The sequence below is a fragment of the Takifugu rubripes genome, chromosome 16, assembly GCF_901000725.2.
Source record: "Takifugu rubripes chromosome 16, fTakRub1.2, whole genome shotgun sequence".
NCBI classification, from domain to species: domain Eukaryota; kingdom Metazoa; phylum Chordata; class Actinopteri; order Tetraodontiformes; family Tetraodontidae; genus Takifugu; species Takifugu rubripes.
Window position 1 is genome coordinate 1,369,330 of NC_042300.1, and position 12,583 is coordinate 1,381,912.

General features: G+C 47.1%; 1 protein-coding gene across 1 annotated transcript; it reads right to left on the reverse strand.

The window, feature by feature from the left end:
- Nucleotides 1-4,993: 4,993 nt before the first annotated feature.
- LOC115252993 (trace amine-associated receptor 1-like) lies at nucleotides 4,994-6,194 on the reverse strand. The gene is made up of 2 exons (XM_029849759.1): nucleotides 6,134-6,194; nucleotides 4,994-5,878 (listed from the first exon to the last, which is right to left on the reverse strand). The coding sequence occupies exon 2, from the start codon at nucleotides 5,722-5,724 to the stop codon at nucleotides 5,065-5,067; it is 660 nt and encodes a 219-aa protein (XP_029705619.1). The 5' UTR covers nucleotides 5,725-5,878; nucleotides 6,134-6,194; the 3' UTR covers nucleotides 4,994-5,064.
- Between the last annotated feature and the right edge of the window lie 6,389 nt (nucleotides 6,195-12,583).

A 12,583-nucleotide genomic window follows, 5' to 3' on the forward strand; every position in this document is an offset into this window, starting at 1 on the left:
CGCTCACTGCTTCCTCACCACGCTCCCCTGTGCTCACTCCTCCCTCACCCCGCTCACCTGTGCTCACTGCTCCCTCACCTTACTCCCCTGTGCTCACTCCTCCCTCACCCCGCTCACCTGTGCTCACTCCTCCCTCACCCCGCTCACCTGTGCTTACACCTCCCTCACCCCGCTCACCTGTGCTCACTTCTCCTTCACCCCGTTCACCAGCCGCTATCCCTGGCCCATCGAGTCCACCCATCACCTGACCCACTGTAGCCTGCTCACCCGTTTGGATCCTGTCTCCAGTCTCTCCTGCCTCACCAAGTTCGACTGTTTCACCCATCACCTCACCATTTTCCCCCAGTTCATTTGAATCACACACCACCTCACTCATCACACCACTCAGATCACACACCTCCCCAGTTAAATCCACCTTCCCCCCTGATTCACCACTCTCACCATTCATTTCTACCACCATCTCCACAATCTCGCTCTCTCCACTCACCTCACTCTCACGCACACACTCGTCCCGCTTCTCCTCCATCTGCGACTCTGCTGTCGCTCCGTCCGGGGCAGCGGGGCCCTCCTCCGCGCTGAGCCACCGACGCCCGTGGGCCGGAGGCGCCACGGGCGTGGTAGCGGCGGGCTCCGCCGCCTGCGTGTCCGAGGCCACGCGGCTCGGACAAGCCCTGGTGAGATGACCCTCCTCATTACAGTTAAAGCACTTGAGGGCGGAAGAAGTTGCAAAAAGGGTATAATCAAAATCGTCTACCCGAACGATGAAACGATAATTAAATTCCTCCGCCCTATTGTTGAGGATCATGTGCACCTGCCTGCGGCGAGACACTACGTGTCTCAGCAGCGGTGACTTACAGCCAGACACCATTTTGCGGATGGGAGAGACCACTTTCCCATGCCGAGACAGCTCCCGTACCAGGAACTCATCGCTGATGAACGGCGGCACATTGGACAGTGTAATCCGTGCCGCCGGCTGTGTTAGCGGAGTTACCTGGACGAACTGTCCGCCCACGGTGATCCCCGTCTCCACCAACATATTTACCTGCTCCACTTTGGCCAGGAACAACACCACCGCCCTATTCATGCGGGCGGCGGATTTGATTGAGCTGTGGCCAATTTTTTGGCCCACAGCCAGCGCCACCTCCTCCACATTAAGCACGGAGCCCGCACCCACCTTGACTCCGTGCTTCCGACTCAAGGCGGTTAAACCGGCGTTGGCCGCCATGACGGCCGCACGCAGACGGCCGCCTCACACACCCACACAAACACTCGATAAACTAATATAAACTTGCAAACACCACAATAAATTAAACTATATTATCTAGCATTCACTCGCACACAAGAAAGAATAGGAAAAATAGCGCTTTTGCACGGTTTTCCACTCGCTCGCTCGCTCCTCCGCTCTCACACGTCTCACTCAGAGAAGAGAAGAGAAGAGAAGAGAAGAGAAGAGAAGAAAAGAAGCCATGACCTAGTGGGGTGACAGGCCTGTCAGGTGATCATGATTTTGGACCCTGGCAGCCTCGGCCTATACCAGCATAACTAAGATGTTAACCTAGTGATTAGACGACCCCGTAAGTATGATAATTTGTCTGTCTATGATAATAACTGGAACGACAGAATTAGTAAGAATACGCTTTTTCAAAGAGGTAGGTTTTAAGCCTAATCTTAAAAGTAGAGATGGAGTCAGCCTCCCGTACCTGGACAGGGAGCTGGTTCCACAGCAGGGGGGGCTGGTAGCTAAATGCTTGGCCCCCCATTCTACATCTAGAGACTCTGGGGACCACAAATAGACCAACATTCAGAGAGCAGAGCGGTCTATTGGGATAATAAGGTGTCACTAGCTCCTCCAGGTAGGATGGAGCTAGGCCTCTGAGGACCTGGAAGGTCAGAAGAAGAATTTTAAAAATTATTCTAAATTTAATGGGCAGCCAAGTACAGGAGTTATAGAGTGATATCTTTTGTCAATACCTGTAAGAACTCTAGCTGCAGCATTTTGGATCACCTGGATGCTTCTTAAAGAGTTGTTTGGACACCCTGATAATAAAGAATTACAATAGTCCAGCCTGGAAGTAACAAATGCATGGACTAACTTTTCAGCATCATGCCGCGTGAGTAGTTTCCTGATCTTTGCAATGTTCTTCAGGCAAAAAAAGTCACTTCTCGAGACTATGGTGAACCAGTTGATTAAACGGTGAACCAAATGTCCCATGGACATTTAACTCTTAGAAAAGTAAAAATCCAGAATTGGATCAATTTTCAGTGACGCAAATTGTAGACTTGGGCGATTCCTGACAGTGTCTTCCAAAATAATTACAGCTACGTTGGTGAGTGGCAAACACCCACCTGGACAGTTAAATTAACACAACCTAGCAATAGTCAACTATGAGCACACACCCACCTTGAAAAATAAAAGAATATCACTCAGCTTTACAGACCCCCTAACCCAGGGCAGGTGGCGCTGGCTGCTTAAAAGGCCTGCTAATCAACCTGATCAGCTGCAGGTGTAGAGGCAGCCAGCGCCGAGGTGGGTCACCCACGCCCCTAGTGGAGAAACAGAGTACCACAGACCAAACACACTGGTCAGACATAGGATCATAACAGTGTCAGTCTGACTGAGACACGGACTCAGTGTTGCAGTCAAAGTTGCGGGGAATATGTAGGAGAACACTTGGTTTACAAGAAGTATTTGATAAGTTTGCCAAGTAATGTGAAACATTTCTGCTATGGATGAATCAGAATAATCAGAATCAGGAGCAGATTTATTGCCATTGTTCATGTAATACACAGTATTACACAAGCTAGGAATTTGTCTTGGTGTGATGCTGCGACATTCAACATAAAGTAGACAACACTAGAATAAGATAAATAAAATAAAATAAGACATATATACAGTATATATATAAATAGTAAGAAATAGTGCAGGTCAATGCAGGAGTAATGTATTGTTCGTGAGTCCGACTGACTGCTGTACATGGTGCTTAAGTGATAAGTCACTTGGTGTTCAGCAGCCTGATGGCAGAGGGGAAGAAGCTGTTCATGTAGCGGGAGGTTTTGGTCCGAATGGACCGTAGTCTCCTGCCTGAGGGGAGGGGGGGAAACAGTCCGTGACCAGGGTGGGAAGGGTCGGCCGTGATCCGACCTGCAAACCTCCGGGTCCTGGAGATATACAGGTCCTGGATAGATGGAAGCCTGCAGCCGATCACTTTCTCGGCAGCGCGCACGATGCGCTGCAGCCTCAGTTTGTCCCTGGCGGTGGCACCAGGATACCACACGGTGATGGAGGAGGTGAGGATGGACTCGATGATGGCCGTATAAAACTGCGCCAACATCCTGGGAGGCAGTTTGAGCTTCCTCAGCTGCCGTAGGAAGAACATCCTTTGCTGGGCCTTCTTGATGAGGGAGCTGATGGTTGGCTCCCACTTAAGGTCCCGGGTGATGGTGGTGCCCAGGAAGCAGAAGGAGTCCGCGATGGTGATGGGGGAGTCCATGAGGGCAAGGGGGGGCAAAGGGGCTGTGACTTTCCTGAAGTCCACAATCATCTCCACTGTTTTCTGAGCGTTCAGCTGCAGGTTGTTGTGTCCGCACCAGGACACCAGTCGAGCCACCTCCCTCCTGTAGGCAGTCTCGTCTCCATTGGAGATGAGCCCGATGAGGGTGGTGTCATCCGCAAACTTGATCAGCTTGACAGACTGGTGGCTTGAGGTGCAGCAGTTTGTGTACAGGGAGAAGAGCAGGGGGGAAAGTACACAGCCCTGGGGTGATCCAGTGCTGATGGTGATAGAGTCCGAAACAGTCTTCCCCAGCCGCACATACTGCCTCCGATCCGTCAGGAAGTGAGTGATCCACCTGCAGAGGGAGTCAGGCACACTAAGCTGGGACAGCTTGTCCTGTAGCAGAGCGGGGCGGATGGTGTTGAACGCAGAGCTGAAGTCCACGAACAGGATCCTCGCGTAGGTTCCCGGGGAGTCCAGGTGCTGCAAGATGGAGTGAAGGGCCAGGTTGACCGCATCGTCCACAGATCTGTTAGCTCTGTAGGTGAACTGCAGTGGATCCAGGAGGGGGGGGGGGGGGGGGGGGAGGGAGGGTGATGGACTTGAGGTGTGGCAGGATCAGGCGCTCTAAGGACTTCATGACTACAGAGGTGAGCGCCACAGGTCTGTAGTCGTTAAGCCCAGTGATCCGTGGCTTCTTGGGGACAGGGACAATGGTTGAAGTTTTGAGGCAGGCTGGCACCTGGCACGACTCCAGGGAGGAGTTGAAGATGTCTGTAAAGACAGGAGTCAGCTCCTCTGCGCAGTGCCTCAGGGTGGAAGGAGACACGCCGTCCGGGCCAGGGGCCTTGCAAGTGACGTGAAATAGCAGGTGGTGGCCAAGCGGGGGCACATTGCACATTTTTTTTACCTGTTCGGTGTCTTCCTTTGCATTACTGAATTCATGTAGCCGCAGTATTTCAGGATTTAGATTTGCCCAGATGCTTGTAAAAGTAATTATGAAGTCATCAAGGCTGGTGCATCCAAATTAGAGTCTTTCCCAGAAAACATGACAGTGGCGTCTGTCAAACAAGCTGACATTGAGTTTATATGCAAGTCCAAGGTTGAAATATGTCTCAGCTAAATGATGTATCGCCATTTCCATACATCAACACTGTAGAATGACACCAAATACCGACCTACAAGTGAAACATAGAGTTTGTGTGGGTACAATACTTTCTCCTGCACAAGAGAAACATTTAAACTGGAAGTATCGTGTGTGCACAAGAAAATGTTACTGCTTGAATTAAACATTTTTTTTCCTTCTTTAAGGTGTTCTTCAGATTGCTTCATGAATTTGTTCAGCATGTTTAAAGTGAAGGCAAAGTAGATTTATTGTGAAAGTAATACAAATACACAGGATTCATTTATTTTTTAATAAGATTGGAGAAGAGCAATAATAAGCACGTGCGATAGATGCTTCATTCACATTCTGCACACTCATTGAAATATCATTGTTACCACAACATATGGGACTAAAACATACATATTAATGACAAAATATAATAATGATTTCAGCAGATCAAAGAAGTCAAAAGAGTTTAGAATTCATGAAATCACCTTGAAATATCTGCCCAGAAATGATCATTTTAAAAGCTGAGCGGAACCAGTTGTAAAAGAAAGCATAGACAAATGGATTGAGCATCGAATTTGACCATCCAAGCCACTTAAAAAACTCAATCACAGACACAGTTAAAGTGTTGTAGTTAAAATGGTTAAATGTCAGACAGAGAAAAAAAGGAGTCCAGCACAGGAAAAAAATTCCCATCACAATGGCCAGAATCCTGGTGGCTTTTCTTTGTGTCTTATTGAGCATCTCTCCAGGTGCTCTGCTCAAAGAGGCTGCATTCTTGATGGTCCGTGCCTGCCTCTGTGCCACTATTAGAATCTTCAGATAGGTTGTGAGTATTATCACAGCTGGCAGATAGAATAAAACAACAGTTCCTATTATCACAAGTATTAAACTTGGGTTCTGAAATAAAAGACATCTTGTTTTGGATTGTTTTGGGTTTAGGTCATTCATTGTGACTCCAATTCCAATTAGAACTGGAAGAGTCCAGCTCACAACAATCATCCTCACAGTAACGCGCACATTTATGATCATTCTATATTTCAGAGGTTGACATACAGCATGATATCTGTCAACTGAAATAAAACACAAGTTCAGGATAGACGTTGTAGATAGAAACATGTCGCAGCTGTTTCGCACCCGACAGATGAACGTTTGAAGGTAGAAGCAAGGTTCAACAATCAGTACTGCACTGAAAGGCACAACCAAGACACCAACAAGCAGGTCAGCTACAGCGAGAGACAGGATCAGGTAGTGGGTGGGACTGTGGAGCTGCCTGAAGTAAAGAATAGCAGTTATCACAAGAAGGTTTCCACACACAATGATGACTGATAACAACCCGAAAATGGCACATAACAAATAGGGAGAGACAACATTTGTTATTCCAAATCTTGACGATGATTCATTGCAGTTATCCTCAAAAACATCAGACCTGTTATGGAATAAGTGCGGGTCCATACAGAACTGAACTGAGACAACCTGAGACAAGAGAGCAAATCTATTGCAACAGAAACATTAAATCAGTTCTCACTTCTCCCTGTTCAGTCGTACTTCTGACGAGCCGAACTGTTGGAGTAGCTCAAAACGTGATGTTTATAGTCTTTACTCTGGGATAATTTGCATATGATGCATGAAGGAGGTACCTTGAAAAGAGAAGATTACAGGTACTAACAGCTGCAGTACTAACATACTAGTCGATTAAATATATAAATGTTGTTTATGAAGCAATTTTAAACCCGATAGACTATGTTCAAGATAAGTCACTATTTAATACCAACACAAAGTCCAGCTTAACAGTTCTTTGTCAAATTGTATCATTGCTCCTCAGATCCTCACAAGTGTTATGGAAGATGGTTAAACCATTATCAGTTACCAGTTCATGTGAGGAATGTGACACTGCAACCATAATTCACATCTATTAGTTTCTTTATATCTGGATATTTGACGGACATGTGGAGCTCAACACCAGGGAAATAGGACAAAGAACTGTTTGTGAGAAATCCAGGAAGAAGTACAAGAACATGTCAAAACCCACATGACATAACACTCCCCCACCCCCCTTCCCCGGCTGTTCATTGAGCCCTGTATTGAGTTAGATATGAAGATATTATCTCATAAATTATTGTTGGATCCCGCCACATGTTGAATGTTCATCAGAGATGGCCGCAAGGTAGCGCTGCTGTCGAGCAGACCAATTACCTTGGTTGTGGCAAAGAGTGGCCTTCTAGCAGAAAGCGGAAATGGCGTGTAGCGAGGTACAGCACCAACAACTCCCCCTATTGAATGCGCTGTACTTCCGCTTGTTGTCCTGTAGTTTTTGGCTAAAGAATGTGGGGGGTTGCCATACACCAGGCCATGTGCTGCTCTACCACCGTCCCCACAGTCACATCTGATGCATCAGTCGTAAGAGCAATGGATGCCCGTTCGGGAGTCCAGTCAATCTGGTCGTTGGTCTTCCATAGCCGAAGAGCACCATAAAGCAGCTGCAGAAGTTGGGCTGCGTGACGGAGGAAACGATTGAGGAAATTCACCGCGTACAAAAACTCCTGCAAGGTTTTATTGACACCTGGACGTGGAAAGTCTCGCACCACCTGTACTTTAGAAGGCAAGGGAACTGCGCCTTCTGACGAAAAGCAGTGGCCCAAGAAATTCTGGCTGTGCGGGATGGGATAAGGGTCGTGCGCAGTTACGTCATTGAGGCGGTGAAGGTTGCTGCATGGGCACTAAGACCCATCCGCTTTGGGCACCAAATGGAGAGGCGAGGCCCATGGGCTGTTTGAACGCCTAACTAACTAACCTTTCTATCATGGCGAACACTTCTCTCACTGTAGCCAACTTAACGGCATCAAGTCACTGCGCATGTACAACAACTGGCGGACCAGTCGTTGGGATGAAATGTTCTACACCGTGCTTACCAACCATAGCAGAGAACACAGGCATTGCCAGCGATGGAAAATCAGCCATCAAATGCTGAAAATCATTACCCAAAGCTGAGAAGTTAGCATGTGTAAAGGGCCCAGATCCCTGTCTGACATGGAAAAGTAGCAAAAGACATAGCATCAATCAGATGGCGGTTAGCAACATCTACCAGTAAATCATTAGCACACAGAAAATCTGCTCCTATAATGGGAACTGGGATGAGGCCCTTCTGGGAGCCAGAGTCTACCAGGAAGAATCTACCATACATGAAGTCCTTGACAAAAAGCTGCTCCTTTTGCTCACTAGTGCTCACGGCTGCTACTGAGCGCTGGCTTTGGCAATTCCCGTCACCTCAAACATGCATGAAGGGACACAGCACCGAGCCTTGAGGCCTAAACGCTGGTGGAAGACGCACAGGTCTCCGTGCCGGGTCCCCATACTCGATCCGCTTCTTTGGCCAAACCACAGAAAGCACTAACAGCCAAGCATGGAGATTTTGCCAGGGCTGCGCGAACCAGAGGTGGGAGTTGGTGCAGAAAAATGTGGGGAAAGGAAGCCACCTTCATCCGAGCCCAGCAACGACAGCAAATCCTCCATGAGATCAACTGCTGATCCCAAACCAGGTAGAGAAAGTAGCTTATCCGCATTTTCTGCAGCAGACGGGCTGTATCTCCGTAGCAGGAGCTGTTGGGGTGCAGCGTACTTCCTTCTCTGTGGTGGAGCCCATAGCAGGTGCATGGTGCAGCCGGTGGGCTGCTGATCCAGAGCTGCAGCCATCAAATAATACTTGAAATTGTCGGCAGAGATTCCACTCAGGTGGAAAAGTGCCTCTATATGTTTAAACCATTCTGACAGATCTTGGGAAGCTTCGCTGGTGCAGCAAAACCGGCCAGCTGTTGGAGCTGGGTCAACATGACTGAAGAGGAGACACTGTCTTCTGTTGCCATGAACATGTCCAATGCGGGGTCACCAATGTGGCAAGATGAAGAATGACTCAATTTTTTTCATTATTTTCTTTATTCACCTCAACACTCAACTCAACGAATGCTAACAGTGCACAAAAACATAAGAGCATGGAATATGCCTCCCCCCCCCCAACCCATAATACACCTGGGTGAGAGGTACCTGCGTGCCCGCCACAAGACCATGACTTCAACAACAGTAAAAACTCCAACCACTTAGACCAGGCATGTCCAAAGTCCGGCCCGGGGGCCAATCACGGCCCGCGGTAAGATTTCATACGGCCCGCAACTTCAGTCTTACAATGTATTATTTATGGCCCGCTGGCACTAACAGAATAAATAAATCACTAAAATGTAATTCCTCCTTTCTTGTAGATCTTGTAAAAGACAAGAGCAAAATTTACTTGTTTTAAACTTGAATGATAACAGACAACTTTGCATTAGATTTATCAAACTCATGGAAATTTAAGGTATTCCATACAGTTCAGTGTTCAATGTTATCTGACTCTCCAGATATGAATTGAACGCAGAATTGTGTTTTTAGAGTTGTTCACGTCTGCCTGAGTGGCTTATATTTGGTTACACTGCCATTTGAAAAATAAAGAGAATTTTGACAATGAAAATTGTTTTATAATAGTGTACATTTGCATGTAACTTTTCTGGTTAAAAAAATATCAGAAGGATCTACTGGCCCCCAGGCATCTTCACGTTATCAAATCTGGCCGTCTTTGCAAAAAGTTTGGACACCCCTGACTTAGACCCATGTCCTCCTGTGGCTGTGAGGTGTTTTCTGCCTTCCACGGAGTTCCATGATTACTTTTGTTCTGTTGTCTGCAAGTCATCAATACATATTTATGTAAATATAGATACCTGGTGCTATGTGTTGATATTAACTAGAAGATATGTCTGAGGGGAATGTACAGGATAGAACAGACCGAAAGGTTAACCATCTTGAGGACAACCACAATCCCACCCACAGAGCAGACCAGCAAAGGGCCACTGAAGGACTCCTGTGCAGCAAAAGGTACCAGCACCGGGTGACCAGGGACAGCACAAAACCCAACCCACCCACCAGAACAAAAATCCCCCTGCTCCACCAAGAGACATGGCAACCCCAACTGGCGCTTCTCCAGTGTGACATCTGGGCATCTCCAATGCTCTGTCCCCAGCTGCAGCCTTCGTCCTTACTGGGATGGAGTAGGAGACAGTAGAATTCTTTTTTGTAAATGAACATGGAGGAAGCACATTTTCCATTGGAGAAGCGCAGGAACAATGATAATTAGGTGACAGAGATTAGGATGACATTGGAGAATGAGACAAATGGACAGGGCCCATGTGCCTGACTGGGAACTTCGTTGAGAAATGATGATTCCAAGAGGTCATCGTGTTGCAGTGGGTCAGGATAGTAAAAAGTCAAATGTGTACTAAAAGGGTTACTGGATCAGATCAGCTTTTGATATTCACAAAGTTCCGGCTACACAGTTGAATCCCAAGACTATATTTATCTGGAAAGGAGTAATGACAGAAATAGGTACCGTGTTTTCCGACAGTGTGCTTTATAATCTGGAGCACTTTATATCTGGATTAATTTGGATTGTATTTACTGGCCTCGGAGCGATTTTGTGTGGTACACAGCGCTCATGGCGCTCTGTCAAAATGTTTTATTACGACTGTGGTAAACTACAAAGCCGCACCATTTGCAGCATTACAGCTACTGCAGTCAGGATCTCTGTGGAGTAATACATACTGTGCTTCACCATATTACTCTGTGTGTGTGTGTGTGCGTGCGTGTGTGTGTTTGCGTGTGTGTATGTGTGTAAGGACCCTGACATGGCACCTTTCAAGAGACATGCTTACGACGCGGACTTAAAATTCAAAGTTATCAGTCATACTGTCGAACATAGGAATAGAGCACCTGCAAGAGACTTCAACATTAATGAATCAATGGTACGGAATTGAAGGAAGCAAGATGATGACCTGTGGCAAGTAAAGAAGACCACCCAGTGTTTCAGAGGTAACAATGTGAGCTGCCCAGTTAGAGATAGAGGACAAAATTGAACACTGGGTTGTTGTTGTGGTTTTTTTTTACTTTTTTAACACCATGGAAAGGTACCTCTGTCCTATTAGAGGTGTGAAGGACTGTTGTCTCTAAGGAGCAAATGTGCTGCTGATCTCAAAATCCCTAAAGGAAGCTGTTCATGCCAGCTCTGTAATTATCATGGGCCAACACATTATGTAACATGTTTGTTAAAAGGTTTGGACAAAACAACTGGGAAATACAACTGTCCAATAATAACAAACAACAACAAAGGACGGCATTATGCAAGAGGACAGAGGTTAGACATACAGTACAGTACAGTTTAACATTTTCTTTCTACATAGTGTTGACTGATCAGGGATGATCTCTGTAAACAACTGGGCAACAAATGAACATTGCTTGGAAGATGGATGGATGGATGGATGGATGGATGGACGGACTGGATGGACTGGACGGATGATGGACTGGACGGATGGACTGGGACGGACGGACGGACGGGACGGACGGACGGACGGACGGACGGACGGACGGACGGACGGACGGACGGACGGACGGACGGACGGACGGACGGACGGACGGACGGACGACGGACGGACGGACGGACGGACGGACGGACGGACGGACGGACGGACGGACGGACGGACGGACGGACGGACGGACGGACGGACGGACGGACGGACGGACGGACGGACGTTTTGTACTCAAAGTAGGTGTTTTGTTACCATACATAAATATAGGTGGTCCTATCCAACAGATGAGCAACTCTAGCTTAAACTCTTTAGGAAGTAAATTCTGATCCTTTTATAAAGGTGTCAGAATAAGCAGTTTAGTGCAATCTGCTGCATGTGGGGCTGCATAGATGCTGGCTAACCATGGTGCTGTTGCTGGCCCTTTCAGAACTGGACCATAGAGCAATTGAAGAAGGTGCTGCAGTCCTGATTTCTTTTACATTATGTGGATGGACATGTGTTGCTAACCTCAGAATGCATTTTACCAGGATGGACTATGGGAAGAAGAAAAGACAGTAAAACCATTATAATGCATTTGGAAATATTCAGCTGGAGAATTCTGAGCAACAAACAACCATTTATACTTTAATTCACACCTAAGTTCAATTTAGCATCAGTATACTGCCTATCCAGCAAATGCATGTCTTTGGACTGTGAGAGCAAGATGGAGTACCTGGAGAGATCTCACGGAGACAAGGGGAGAACATGCTAACTTTAACAAAACCCTTACCCTGGGTTCATGGCAAGAAAGTAGAAGGTGTCACACCAAGCAGATTGAAATTCTGATGCAAACTACGTTTTGGTTGTCTAGCTCATTTTAATAATGCTACCCCAGGCGGGTGTTGCTGGGTTTGAACTGAACCGGTATGTCGTGTTTCTGGAGGATCCTCCTAAATTTCTCAGAGACTCCGGACAGATAGGGGATCGAAACGCTGTGGCGTTTGTTTCTCTCCTCCTCTTCTTCTGGGGTCTCGCTTTCTTGAGGTTTTGGTGAAGGCCCAGTCTGGGTAGCCACATGTTTTGAGAGCTGTCTTAATGTGGTGCTGTTCCTTCTTTCTGCCTTGGGATGTGGTGGGTATTTCTCTGGCCTGGTGTTGGAGAGTTCTGATCACTCCCAACTTGTGTTCCAGTGGGTGGTGAGAGTCAAACTGGAGGTACTGGTCAGTATGTGTAGGTTTTCTGTAGACTTCGATGGTGAGATTTCTGTCCTCAGTGATCTTGACTGCGCAGTCCAGAAAGGCCAGACTGTTTCCTTTTATATCTTCCCGGGTGAATTTTACATGCTCGTCTGTTTTGTGGAGGTGATCTGAGAACGCTTCCAATTCTTGTGTTCGAATTTTGACCCAGGTGTTGTCCACATACCTGAACCAGTGGCTTGGCGCAGTTCCTGTAAAGGATGTCAGGGCCTGGGATTCCACCATCTCCATGTATCCTCTCAGAAGAAGTAAGTAGCATCAATTCTGTAACATACAACATTTCCAAATTCTTGGCCTCCATCTTGTCTCTCATGGTGGGCAACACCCCACACCACATCAAATACTCCCAAGACTTTG